We start from the raw sequence: 14,696 nt of genomic DNA, 5'->3' as shown, positions 1-14,696 counted from the left end.
GTATGCGGGCCTCTCACTGTTGTGGCCTCTCCCGTTGCGGAGCACAGGCTCCGGACGCGCAGGCTCAGCGGCCATGGCTCACGGGCCCAGCCGCTCCGCGGCATGTGGGATCTTCCCGGACCGGGGCACAAGCCCGTGTCCCCTGCATCGGCAGGCGGACTCTCAACCACTGCGCCACCAGGGAAGCCCCAAGTCCTGTATTTTGAATTCTACTTATTAACGTATGAGATGGAGCATAACCAATGCTGTTGAAACTACCTGTGTGCATTTCTCTTACCCCTACTGTGGTTCCACCTAACATCAGAGATTCACTCACCCTGAATATGGTGATTATCACTTCCTTGCTTTTCTTTACAGTTTGATCATATATATATATATATATATATATATATATATATATATTCATTCTGTATTTCATTTTGCATGTTTAGAACTTTATGTAAATGGACCATGCTCTGCATATTTTCTGTAACTTGTTTGTAGTTTTTGTTTTCTCAGCATTGTTTGTGAGATTCCCTAATGTTGATACATGCATGCATGTAGCTGTAGCTCCTTTGCTTTTACTGCTGTATAATATTCTACTGTATAAGTAATAATAATTTGTCCATTCTCCTGTCAGTGGACACTTGGGTTGTTTCTTTAGTTCTTTTGCTGTAAGAAACACTACTGCTGTAAGTATTGGGTGGGCCAAAAAGTTCGTTCGGTTTTTCCATAACATGTTATGGAAAACCCGAACGAACTTTTTGGCCCACCCAATACTAGGAATAGGCCTCTTGGAGCCCCTCAGTGGAGAAATCGAATAGGTTTTCTGTCCCTGTCTGCTATTATTACCACGCTAAAATTACAAGAAGGGGAGAGGCACAAGTAGCAGGTTCTAACTCTTTTCCAAGTGGCTTATACCTCCCTTGCATCTACCTCCTGTGCAAGTCTAGGGGAAGAGAGTGTATGAGATATTGGCAGGGGACGGCAGCATTTACCATACCTGAATACACCCTTCACTTTAAAATATCTTAACTTATGTGTTAGGATTGTCCCGAGAAACAGAACCATTAGGAGAAATAGAGGAAGGGAGGGAAGGAAGGGGAGAGATGGAGGAAAGGAGGGAAGTGAGGAAGGGAGGGAAGGAAGGAAAGGGAGGGGAGGGAGGAGGGAGGAAGGCAAGGAAGGAAGGGAGGGGCGGGAGGGAGGGAAGGGAGGAAGGAAGGAAGGGAAGACGGAGGGAGGGGGAAGGGGGGGAGGGAGGGAGGAAGGAAGGAAGGAAGGAAGGAAGGAAGGAAGGAAGGAAATTATAAGGTATTGGCTCATGCAGTTATGGAGGCTGAAAAGTCCCATGATCTGCTTATCTACAAGCTGGAGAGCTGGGAAAACCAGTGGTGCATTTCAAAGGCCTGAGACAGAACCAGTGGTGTAGATGATAGTCCAAGTCTAGATGTCAGTCTGGAGCACCAAGGACAAGAGAAATCAGTGTTCCAGTTTAAAGAGTCAGGCAAAGTGAATTAAACTTTCTTCCACCTTTTTGTTAATCTCAGGTTCTCAACAGATGAGATAATACCCACCCACACTGGGGAAGGCCATCTGCTTTACTTAGTTCATCAATTCAAATGCTCATCTCACAGACACTCAGATACACACACAGAGTAATGATAAACCAGATATCTGGGTGTCCTGTGGCTTATTCAATATAATTTTATGTTGATGCATAAAATTAACCACCACAGCTTCTTTTGTCATACGATTATACATTGTAGTTCTCTAGGTCTCTGCCTTAGTCCTTTCTCTCTTCTCATTCTGTCTCCTCTCCCTAAATATTACTACTCTTATGGTTTCAAATACCATCTAAATACTGATAACTCCCAAATTATATTCATTCCATAATTTTATTCTTAGCACTTGGTGCATATATCCAGCTACCATTCTGCATCTCAACTCATGTATTTCTTATATAAGCGCTTCAGACTCAAGTCCAAACTTAAACTCACGATCTTTCCCTTTCCTCTTGTCCCGCCCCAGTTTGCTTCTCCTCCTCCAGTTTTCCATTATCTCTGTGAGGGCATCTTTTCTGTTATACCTGACTAGGTAGCTGGAAGTTGAGCTGGACAATACTTCCTCCTTCCCTTCCCCTTCCCCCATACTCAGTTGGTCCTTAAATATCTCTTGAACTAGTTCTTTATTTCCACTGCCACCACCCTAATCCAGGAACCATTGTCTCAAGCCTGGAATAGAGAAACATTCTCATACGGAGTGTCTCTACAATCAACTTCTGCTTCTCTAATCTATTGTGCAGCCAAACTAGCCTATTTAAATTACCAGTTTCCTGACAAATTTTTAGTTGCTTCCCATTGCCCTTTGAATAAAATTTGTAGTTCCTAACATTCATATAAGGCCTTCTTTTGGATACTTTCTGCCTGTATCACTAGCCTCATCCTGAGCTGGAGTGACCTTTTCCCTGTATTCTCAGCATGTGCTGTTTCCTCATCCTTTGGATCTAAGCTTAACTGTCATTTCCTTAAGAAGGCCTTTTCTAAACTTGTTCATGTTGGTTTCCCTTTTTATCCACACCCATAGAGCCCTGGCTTTCTCTTTCATGATATTTATTAACATCTTTTTTTTCCCCCCCTACTGAATTACAAGTTCCATGAGAGCACGGAGTCTTTTCTGTCTGTTTTATTCTGAGAGTTGCTTCAATACCTGGCAAATAGTAGACACTGAGTAATTTTTTTTTATTTTTTGAAAAATGAATGAGCTGCATACATATGAATTTTTGCATTTTACCTGTCCCACACTTGGGGAAAAATTACTCATTCTTCCTTTATAAAGATGTGATGAAACTTCCGGCATACATCTGTTACTAGCATGGAATTCATAGTAAAACATTACATTAGACAAACCAGAATGGGCTATGTCGTCTATGTGTTCAGTAATTCACACTCAAATCAAGAAAGTATTCCTTTCACTATGTAGTTACATTAACTTTCAGTAATAGCTATCTTGACCTAAAATTCCTGGTGTGTTCTTTGATAGTAATAAATTGTACAGTTTGCTTCAGTTATAATTCAGAAAGACTTATCTGAGCAATCTGTATTTATCTCTTACTTTGGAGCAATGTGGCTTTTAATTTCCAGATCTGAGCTTTGTTGTTCAGATGGTCTAAATGTCTGGAATAATTGGTCATTTGATTACCCATTATGTTAGTGTAAGTCTGAAATCAGCTTTAATAAGTAGTTTTTTCAAGTTGCTGGCTAGATAATAAAGTGAAGAGTAGCATCATGACTGTTTGTGGAATTTGTTATATTTTTGGTTGGAGTTCATGAAGCCATGTATTTTTATGACCAAACTGCCCTCAGAATTATGGACAGTAATTCTGACTTGTAGCGCTTTCCTCATTTATGTTAGAACATATGGTTATCCATTTCTCTATGTAGACAGTTTATCTGTTATTCTGACATTGTGATTGGATTAGGACACCTGAGTACTAACCTCAGTTTTTTAGAACGCTTCTGCATTTTAGTGATAATTGTCTGAGCACATCATTGCTCTGACTGTTTTTAAATCTTGAGATAGACTTCATGTTGTTAAGGTAAATCTTTTATAGCTTTGGCTGAATTTCTTATAAGAGCTCTTGGTCTTGACAGCTGAGATGTGTTAGCCGATCTCTCTTAATGGTACTTAGATTTGAATTTTGCAGGCTGGGAGGCAGAACTACTTGGAACTGGTCTTTTCAACGCATGATGGCTTTAAATGCAGACTTTAAAAAATGGGCCACCTTGTAAAAAGAAAGTCTTAGTCTCTAGAGTTCATTCCCTTTCTTAGTTTGAACCAGTCCAAGTTTATAACTCAATGGAGTTAAAAAGTTGGACTTTTAAAAATTTTTAAACTCTCCATAGGGCCTGGTAATTTGAGGTGGAGGAAACTAATATGAACTTCTCATTTTCATTTCAGTTTAAATTCTGAGATTCTTTGATTCTCTGGAGCCAAAAGCATTTCAAGGGTTTTCATGAGGAGGTTATGACTGGAGGGGAAGAGTGCTGCCTCTTGGTTCTGAGTGACAACCCCTGCCCTCTGCCCCTAGCTGAGAACTCAAAGAATTGTTACATAGCACTAAAATGAGCTGAGTCCAAAACTTCAGCCATATGGTCAATATAGGGCTTTTAAAGGAAGGGAAATAGTAAAAGAGTAATTTCAGAGGAACTCTCTTATGTTAAAGAACTGAGAAAATGAAGTCTTTCTGAAGCTAAGTGTAAATTATACCACCTTCTTTGGTAGCAAAAGCTGCTAAATGTAACAGAAGAAAATGACAGTGTAGGAAATCAAAGTTCAGGAACAGGCTTTCAAGTGTGGTTTTCTTATGCTTAATCCTTTACTCCCCTCTCAGGATCCATTCCCTCCTTTTCCTCCTCCTTCTCCAAAGTCTGCTTGAAAGAGATTTTGATGGGTAATGGCAAAGGAAGGCACCTTTAGACGTAGTATAAATTAGGGCATAAGATGCCCTTTATACAGGAATTATCTTAGACATGCTTTTGAAAACATACTTTTTTTTTTAGCCTTATTTAAGAAAATAATCAAAGGTATGATTTTTAAATCTTTGAGTTTAGTCTGCTTTCAGTAAAAATAAGGTATAGGTACCAAAATAAGCAAACCTCTTTTTTTTCTTTCCTGGTTTCTGCTTGTAAGATTTACAGGTATTTAAAATAAACCCATGAAAAACAGAAATACTGTCCTGGGATTGGCTAAATAGTCAGAGCAATTACCTCCAGGCTCCAAAATCCAACTGAGCTTGACTTTTGGAAATAAATTTGGCTAAGACTTCTTCCTTATTCTGTTGTATAAAGGTGTACATGAAATGATACTGACCTCTGCCAGAAACCCCAGGAATCCTATTCAGTGATGTACTTGTAATGGTCATGAAAGAATTAAGTCAACACAGATGTGGATTAATGTGAAAAAGTAGGCAAAACACTAAATTCTCATTGTGTGGTTTCAGTGTTGCAGATCCTTCAAAATACTTTGGTATACCACAATAATTAAAGGGTTTAAGAACGTTAAGATACTTAGAAAATAAAAGCCCACAGTTGAATAACAAGAATGACCTGTTTTATTTTTTAAAATTGAAATTAATGTAGATTGCCATGGTGAAAATAGGTTGAAATATTTAATAATTGTTTTGTGCAGCCCTAGAGATCAAAAACAGTAATGTAAATAAGCAGGTCTTTAAAGAATCATACTTACAAATATGTTTAATGTAAGTGATTGCTAGAAGGGAAATGCATTTTTTTCAATGCTATGCAAAGAAATTTTAATGGACTTGATGTTGGCAGTGAGAATCTACAAATTAGCATTAATAACTCAAATTTTAAAATATTTGCTCATTGCTCTAGATTATGACTGTATTCAAGAAATACTGTTTTCAAACACTAATTAATCATTTTAAATAAACTTTTCAAAACACATTTATGATATCAATAAGTATGACTGTTTATTACATTTTACCTATAAAAAGTTGAACTGTTTTATATACTCTTTATGGAAACAGTGCACAGTCATAAATTAAAAGATGCAACTGTTTTGGATATTTTACTGGTGGTCCTGTGTTTTCCTGCCAGCAGTGCAGCTGTTTCAGGTTTCTCAGGATAACATATAAAAAGCTGTATGTACACTGCAAGTTTATGCTTGAATTGCCAAGCCAGAGATGGTATGACTCAACTTTCCCAGAAGCAAGTTATACCAAAATGTGATGAATTAAAACAGCTAGTTGCACAGTGGTTTGTATTCAGTTATGAAAATCAGTTCTCATTTATGATAGTTGGCTTTGTAAGGTTGACACATTCTACTGTGGTACTTGAATTCTGCCATGAGTAAAGAGCCATTGGAGCTAAGACTGTGCTTTTGAGGGTCTGAGGAAAGAGAAAAGGGTGATACAACACTATCTGGGGTGTGGATAAAACTTAGCTGGAAACTTGTGTCAGGAATGGAACATTTTCATTTTCAAGATACCTGTAAAAATATTACTCACTTATTTGTGTGATAGTTACTGAATTCTCAATGAAGAGAAATTGATTTTATGCTGTTCCAGGTTAATTTTTAGACTTTCTGAGGTGATTTAACACTTACCTCATTTCTCATGCATCATAGTCTTAACAGTGGACATTTTATTTTATCATGGGAGGTAATAAGCAGATACCTTTGTGGCCATGTATTAGGTTTGGTGAATTCCTATTTAAATTCTGTGACACCCAAGGTTTTATTAAGAGTTTGACAACAACTGTTTAATAACAGTAGTCTCCAAAGTGAGATGCATCCCACCAGGATATGTAAGATGGGATGTAGGGAGAAAATATTAGAACTTTTATTTAAACATTTTAGTTTCATCCTTTAAATGTTTCAAATTATATATTATATATATTTTATAATATACTTACTATATTATTATGTGTATATACTATATAATAGTATATAATATATAAATACTTTATGTAATTTATGAACAAGTATACAAGTTTTGGAGCTGCACATTCAAATATTTTTACTGCTATAAAAATACTATCAAAAAAGTTTGTAGATTGTTGCTCAATAAATATTCATTTCCTTTCTCCTTTCACTTTCCCCTTTCACCCTTGGCAGAGAATCAAAGAATTAACACCTTGATTTGTGGCAGTGTGAATAAATTATAGCCAATTGCAGGAGCTTATGCTGTGTCTTACTTTGACCACTTTTTCTATTTGGCCTCTTGTATTGCCATATATTTTTTAATCACACAAGCTTTTTAAACATGGATACAAATGAAAAACAGACTTGTTATTATGTTAGAAATAATAAGTTGCTCATGCATCAAGACTTTGACACACAGGAAACCTGAATGAATGAATAGAAAAGTTTCCAAGTTATTAAAATGTTCTGGTACCTGATTTATTCATTTGCTATACATGTAATTCTTAGGTGGATGAAGCTCCTTTACTTCCTGAGGCCTGAAGAAACAATGTGGTTTCTTAAACTAGGCATTAAAGCAAAGCTGGAAATACTTGTTTCCTGACAGTGCTGGTAGTCATGCTAAGAAGTTGTCCCTCTTTGGCCAGGATTGTCCCATTTTTTAGGGCTGTTTGTGTACCTTTATCAAGGTAGAAAGTTTTAATTGCTAAGTAACGTGTGTAATTGAAGAATAATAGTGTCTGTTACAGTCTTTTGAGATTGACTCAAAAGACTCTTCTGTATTTACTAATTGGGACTAATTCTTTTGAACCCAGGCTCAGTTTTAGAGATTGCTTGGATGTAATTTTCTAAGGTTTCCTTTCCTGTAAGGAGGGAGACAATATATTTTTGTAATATTGAAGTAATTTTGAAGTAACTAGTATGTTCTCTCCCCTTTATCACTTGTTTACGTATTTTCTTCAGAACATATTTATGTAAAATTTTAGTAATACAATAGTATTATGATGTGCATTTATTTATTAAGAGTATGCCGGGAAGGAGAGCGGCAGTTAGGTACCCACACAAGAGCGAGCAAAATAAATTAGTTCTGAAAATTGGGCATAGGGAACATTTTAAAAACAAGTATTATTTCTGAAACCTCCTTCAGAGCTGTTTATAGATCTTAATGTAATTCACTTTATAATTTAGAGTTGGTATGTTTCCTTTTAAAAGGAAATAATGCATTTATAAAGTCTGAACATCTCAGCCTTAGAATTCTTCTTTAACATTTGAATCAGTTTTACTATTGCTTTTTAAAGTGTTACCAATTTATATGTGCTTTCTATATCAATGGTACACTTTTTGTTTTGTTTTAGGTATTTAAACCATGTCAGAGCTGCCTCTCCACAGGACCTTGCTGGAGGCTATACTTCTTCTCTGGCTTGTCTCAGAGCACTACAGGATGCATTCAGTGGGCTCTTCTGGCAGCCCAGTTAACCTTTATTTCTCCTCTGTAAGATCTGGACCCTGGAGCCGAACCAGGGAGCTAGCAAAAGTAAAGCAGACTTGTAAAATTATAGCCATGTGCAGCTGTACAGCAACAGTATTACCACTAGCAGCTGTGTTAAAGTATTTATAGAGAGCAAATTTCAGAACTAAGCTGAGTAATATAGTGGATAAATATTTGTGAAAAAGATTTATTTTTTACTTATATTTTTCTGAGAGGGATTGAAGCTGTAAGACTCATCTAATGGAAGCTATGAATAATTCACCTGTGTATGTTTGAGGTTGATAGACTTGTAAAATCTTTTAAAAAATAAAGCTAGACTTTATACTGTTTTGTGGTTTTTCTCTTATTACAGTGTTTTACTTGAACACACATTAAAAATGCCATTTTGAATACGACACTGAGTGTTAATATCCAAGTCTGTTATTTCTTCTCATAAAATGTTCCATTTTTTCCCCAATGTCTTCTTAATACTAGTCCAGACAAGTGGATATATTTCCTTCTACCAACAGGTTGCAGCAAGTAAAACTTGACCTGTGATAATGTCACTCTCTCAACATTAAGGACTCAGTGCCTGTTTTGAGCAGTGGAAAGTGAGACGAACCTTGATCAATGTGTTATAGTTCCCAGCTGTGAGCCTCGCTTAGGCTAAACCAGAGTACTAACCTGCTTTAATGACAAATTCAAAGAAGTAAGTTAATAAAATTTAATACTTAAAAGGCACCTTTAACCTCAATGTGAGCTCATTTTATGGTGAAACCTTGGAGACTGGAATGAATATATTTTAAATGAAATTTCCCTATGAATAAATTGCACACTCTGGTACAGTTTCTGTTGAAACTTCAAAGGCTTTTAGTATACCCAGAATGTTGCTTAAAGAGTTTGGATGTGGATAGGATATATATTTGTAGCATCTCAACCTTGTATGAGTCTGTTACCTAGACAACTGGGTATGGGACATCGTTTCTCAAGGAAATTAAAGGATTTTCTATTAAATCTCCATTACAACAGTTGTTAGAGTGGAAAGTTATGTGAAACAAGATTTGTGGGTTATATTAGGGTGGAATATCCATATGTAACAGCTCCATCTTATTTGACTAAGTAGGTATTAATTTCAGGAGTACATCTTTATAACACGTCTAACTATCTTTGATAATTGAGAAAACCAAGGCATTGAATAATTGAGTAGGCCAAGATCATATACACAAGTTAGTAAAAGCCAAAATTAGAACAAAAGTTTTTTATCCAAGTCTAATTCTATCTATAACTTTACTAGTCTGCATCCTATTTCTCATATCTATTAGTTTTCCCCAATAGAGGACTAGCATTTTAAGTACAATACATAAATCTGTTCAAAGAATAGTGAGAACGTTGGACTTGTGGTTAGGGATTTTCTGTACTCAGCTGCCAAAGTAAGGTATCCAGTCTTTAAAAAAGAAACACTATTATTTATTCTCAGTACCTTGTATGATGTATTTAAATGGAAGGAACTAATTATTAACAAAACATTTCAAAGTCTTGCAAAACTTTTTTTTGAGCCTACCTTATTATTGTGGAAATTGCCTGCACCTGATTTAGCAAATCAGTTAAATTCCACCACCTAGATATGTTTGTAATTATTTTGCCCTTACTATGGCCATACTTTGTTCAATAGGCTGGGTTTAGAAGTTAACTGACCCTATTAGATCAAAGGGAATGGTGAAAGATAACCTAATGGCAACAATTCACTAAATAACAAATACTCTACATTGATGAAATTATCCCCAATCCTCCCAGTGATTTCCTCTCTCAGAGACAAAAGGCTGTACAAGTCTTTTCATCTACATGAATTTAAGTCTTTTAATATTTTATAACACTAGCACAGAAACAACTACTGGGCATTAACCTATATGCCAAGCACTGTGCTTCATGCTTTATGAATTGTCTAATCCTTCTAACAGTGCTAATATTATTTCCCCATTTTAACAGGTGGAGATGCTAAGGCATGGAGAGGTCAGCAACCTACCAAAGGTCAATACATCTTAAAAGGAGAAGAGTTTGGATTTGAACCCAAGTGGTTAAACTGCAGAGTCCATGTTCTAGAGATAACTGTCAAGCTGTCAAACTTATAAACAACAGCTGTGCAGAACCAAATCTGAGTAGTCAAACTTCTTAAGACTTCCAGGAAATTTTACAGATCAAGTATCTAGTTCTTATATGGGATATGTGACATCAACTAAACAACAGTGTTGATATCCTTGAGAGAAGTCCTGAGGAATTCATTATGTAGAACATGATTTCACTGCTAACTGCACTCCCTTTTAAGCAGATATTAATGGACTGAATACATTTACTTGGTAATTAGGATGCATTACTATTTAGTATTCCTTAATTTCTTTCAATAAATATTTGATTTAAGCTTCTCTTAGAAGTTACCTTTAGGCTGTCAGCAGGTGGTTTGGAATAATCATTTCAAAATCTAATTAAGGTGGCAGAAAACTTGTCAAAAAGTTAACGAAATTAAAAAATTCTACCTAGTGAGTGTTCTGTCATCTTCTAGTGGATTAACCAAGAGTTCAGTTACTAGGTATCACATCAAAAAGTTTAGGGTGAGCCAAATTTAAATAATGAAATAATCACATGTTCACGTATCCACTCTGAGGGAAAAAGGAGGAGAGGTTAAAGTGTGTTAATAGAAGCATTTAAAGAATTCTGTTTTCTTTTTTTTCTTTCTTTTTTTTTTTTTTGGCGGTACGCGGGCCTCTCACTGCTGTGGCCTCTCTCGTTGCGGAGCACAGGCTCCGGACGCGCAGGCTCAGCGGCCACGGCTCACGGGCCCAGCCGCTCCGCGGCATGTGGGATCTTCCCGGACCGGGGCACGAACCCGTGTCCCCTGCATCGGCAGGCGGACTCCCAACCACTGCGCCACAAGGGAAGCCCCAGGAATTCTGTTTTCTTCACAATTATATACTGCATATTTTTTCTAATTAAGGGGTGACTAAATGGATCTTACCACTTTACATATGAATAAGAACATCATTTGCACCCACACTTAATATTTATAGCCTAGCACATGGATGTATCAATACAGTACTAGGAAAAAAGTTCTTATGCCTACTTGCAAATTAATTATCTTCACCTAGATCGGGAGAAGGCAAACTGTAGACCCCTGGTGAAATCCGGGGGCTTCCTTTTTTTGTATGCTCCCTGAGTTAAGGTTGGTGTCTGTATATTTTTAAGGTTGGAAAAAGCCAAAGGAATAATATACTTTTTAACATGTGAAAAGCATATAAAATTAAAATTTCAGTGTTCATAGTTTTGTTTTTTTTTTGTAATATGTGTTTCTGTATTGTCTATGGCTGCTTTTGGACTACTGTGGCAGAGTTGAGAGGCAGCAGAGACCTTATAGCTTAGAAAGCCTAAAATATTAAATGGCCCTTTACAGAAAGTTTGCTGACCCTTGACCTACCTACACTTGGAGGGGAGGGGGAGGAAGAAAATTAGAAGTCCCAAACTAGCAATCCCTGGCTGAATTAGCCCTCAAGGTTTTGCATAGGGTAGGTTGGGTTGAACTCCAAAACCATTTTAAGTGTCTTTCGATAAGGAATAAAAGCTCCAATTCATTACTTCCCTATACTTCTTACCATTTATTGCCGTCATCTATTTATATTACCTAGCTTCTGAAGGCATTTGAGTTTGTAATTAATGACTTAGATTAGGGGTCCTCAAACTTTTTCTGTAGGACCAGAGAGTAAATATTTTAGGCTTTGTGGGCCAAGAGACAAAACTGAGGCCATTATGTAGATACAAGAGATACAATAAATTGGCACAATTTTTTAAATTAACAGACTTCAAAATATAATTGAGTACATTTTTTGTAGGGCTTTTTGGAGAATTACATTTCCTTTGATTGGGGTTCTAAGTGTTCCTATCATCAAAATGAATTTTAATTGATCACATGTTGATGGTTATATGTAATGAGATTTTACACATTTCATCTTTAAAAAAGTCTTTTCAGACAGATACTGCCAAATTCTAAAACATGTGATTTTAACTGAACATATACATCACTTGGAAGGCATCTGTAAAACTATGAGATTCTTAATCCCTTGGTATTTGCCTTTTAGCATGTCATTACAATAACACATTAATCACTTCCAATTGAAGATCAGATGGAAGTTCAATTGTAGTTAAATGGATTTTGAAATATGGAAATTTCCTTTGCATTTGCACCAAAGTTCCAAGAATGCTGAACTCAGAAAATATATCCACTGCTAATTTATGAGAGAATGAAAATCTTGTTTCTTGTTTTAATTTTTGATAGCATGAGAAATGTACAGTTGTAGTCATTTCAGACTACTGCAGTATGTTTCACATTAAAGTTATGTTTGCCTTGTAATTGTAGGTTGATATCTTTGAGAAATATTATCAAGTCTTTAGCAAAAACTAATTTCCAAGGACACTCAGTATTTTAGAAGTGTTTAAGGTTGGTTCTTCTTAAGAAAAATTTCAGTCTTGTCCATGACCCCCCAAAATTGCAGTCATACCTTACAATTGCTAAGCAAATAAAACTTAGATTAAGCTGAAGAAATTCAGCTTCAATTTCTGACAAAATTCAAGGACTCTGAGGATGGTTAAGGTCCATGAAAGCAAATGAAGTTTATCACCGACGTTACTGGTTCACTGACACATGATAGATTCAAATATTTGTTGCAGCGTACTTGCTGGTGAATAATATAGTGAATAACTATAGGTTTTAAACACCGTGCATTTTCATAAGCTTTGTAAATTTTTCCAACTGCAGCTTTTTCTACCTCACACTTTTCTTTTTAACCATCATCAGTTATAACACATCAGATTCTACTTCAGGTTTTACAGAATTAGTTTTCTCAGTTTCTTTGAAAGTATTCACCAGTAGTTGTTCCGTGCAGAGTATTCATAGAGGCTAATTCTTCAGTAACTTCAAAGTCAGAATTGACGCCTCAAAAACAAGAACTGAGCAGTATTAGTAATGTCTATCAACTCATCAAGAGTACTTGGACTCATTACCTTTTTGACTATTGACAGTGCTCCCAATGTTCTCAACTCTGAGCAACTGTCCTTGCCAAAAGGCCAACAGTCCTAGACAAGTTTGCTTTCTCCAGACACATTTCTTAGACTGCTGCTTTCAAACACAACTAACTCACCGACAGTAAATGGTTTTCCTTGCTTGGCTTAACAAGAGTCACTTGGAGACTTACTTTGGTTGTAGCCTCACTTTAATTTTGTGAAGAAATTCTGCCATGAATTTCCAGCTTAAATATCTAATTTTTCTGACAGTTGCTTGCCTGTGAGTTGGAAATACTGTGATGAGTACTTCTTTGAGAAATGTCAAAGTATATTGTACTTTAGCTCAGGTATGGATGCTTTGTCATCTAATTCAATGTCAAAAAAATTCACACTCTACTGTGCCTTAAAAGCACAGCATGAATGGCCACTTTTCTTATTTTGGAATGAGGGATACATACTGGTAATAGTAAAATAAAATGTTATAGCTTGGCAATACACATGGCACTAAAAATGTTGTTGAGTTAGTTATAACTGTGTCACTGTGATTTGTAGTGTGCTGAGCAGCAGTATGAAGTGATGAGAATCATATCCCATCTGTGTTGCAACTACTCAATTCTGCTGTTATACCATGAGGGCAGCCATAGCCAGTATGTAAACAAATGAGTATGGTGTGTTCTAATAAAACTTTATTTATGGACACTGAAATTCAAATTTCATATAATTTTCATGTCACAAAATATTATTCCTTTGATTCTTTTTCAACCATTTAAAAATGTAAGAACCATTCTGAGGTCACTTGCCATACAACAACAAGTGGTGGACCAGATTTGGCCTGCTGGACATAGTCTGCCTATCTCTGATCTAAATAATCTCATTTGTTAGTACTTTTATAGTAATAGTGTAGGAGTACTTATATAAAACTTAGCTACACTCTTCAACTAAGGATAACTGTAAAATGATTAGTTCTTTCCTAGTTAGCACACAATTATCCTACCTTCAAAAACTATTTTCCCAAGAGAAAGACAATATTTAAACATACTTATCTAATAAAATATTAGATATATTTGATAAAATTATAACATAAAAATGTATTTAGTAGACTTATTTAAATTTTAATTTGATAATCCCCAATTTATAAGACAGCTAGGGCAAAATATAAGGGTTCAATACTAAAGTAACTGAATGCTAAAATATTAGAAATCATACAAATGATATTTCACTACATAAAGGTCTAGTGGGGAGCTGGAGAAAATATTTCCAATTAAGTGACTGAAGCAATTTGTGTTTTTTCTTCCTAAAAGTCTTTATCTGTCCTCTGGCGTTTAATAGGTGGATCTTCATGATTGTCTGTAACAAATCCAGAAAACCTATATTAGGTAAGATACTTAACATTTGAAAATACTTTTAAAAAGCAAATAATACAGGCATTTTAAAGATTTTTAATCTAATTAATTTACACATGAAATAGTAACATTCCTGCGGATTTATTATTTTAATGAAATAGACTTCTACTAGACTGAACAGTAAATCATACTAAAATTTGTAAAATTGTGAGAAAGTAGTCACAATTGAATGGCAAGGGGTCTTGAACTGAAATATCTAACTAGAATGAGTTTAACCTATTTCCAAGTTTAAAAAATAATATAAAATATATATGTAGCCCCAGAAAGTTATATGAAAAGTATTACAGCTTACATTTAATTTCCCAGAAATTGCTCACCTCCATTTAGGGTCTGGTTCTTGTAAAGTATAGCAGCAG

At 35.8% G+C, this 14,696-nt stretch overlaps 2 protein-coding genes across 3 annotated transcripts in view; one reads left to right on the top strand and one right to left on the bottom strand.

Annotated features, from left to right (window-relative positions):
• The window catches only part of MNAT1 (MNAT1 component of CDK activating kinase), a 228,030-nt gene extending 219,794 nt beyond the window's left edge, over positions 1-8,236 (top strand). For both annotated transcript variants that reach the window (XM_007471508.1, XM_007471507.1), the window contains one exon: positions 7,779-8,236. In XM_007471508.1, the coding sequence (XP_007471570.1) occupies positions 7,779-7,899 (121 nt within the window). In that variant the 3' untranslated portion in view covers positions 7,900-8,236. The remainder of the gene's footprint in view (positions 1-7,778) is intronic.
• A 5,995-nt stretch (positions 8,237-14,231) lies between these two features.
• The window catches only part of TRMT5 (tRNA methyltransferase 5), a 13,549-nt gene continuing 13,084 nt past the window's right edge, over positions 14,232-14,696 (bottom strand). The window contains 2 exon segments of the mRNA XM_007471515.1: positions 14,232-14,284; positions 14,658-14,696. The exon segment at positions 14,658-14,696 is cut by the window's right edge and continues 10 nt beyond it. Coding sequence (XP_007471577.1) covers positions 14,232-14,284; positions 14,658-14,696 — 92 coding nt within the window.

Source organism: Lipotes vexillifer, unplaced genomic scaffold, assembly GCF_000442215.2.
Source record: "Lipotes vexillifer unplaced genomic scaffold, Lipotes_vexillifer_v1.1 scaffold1188, whole genome shotgun sequence".
NCBI lineage: Eukaryota > Metazoa > Chordata > Mammalia > Artiodactyla > Lipotidae > Lipotes > Lipotes vexillifer.
The sequence above is the reverse complement of the archived record's forward strand: the minus strand, read 5'-3'. Positions and strand labels throughout refer to the sequence as shown.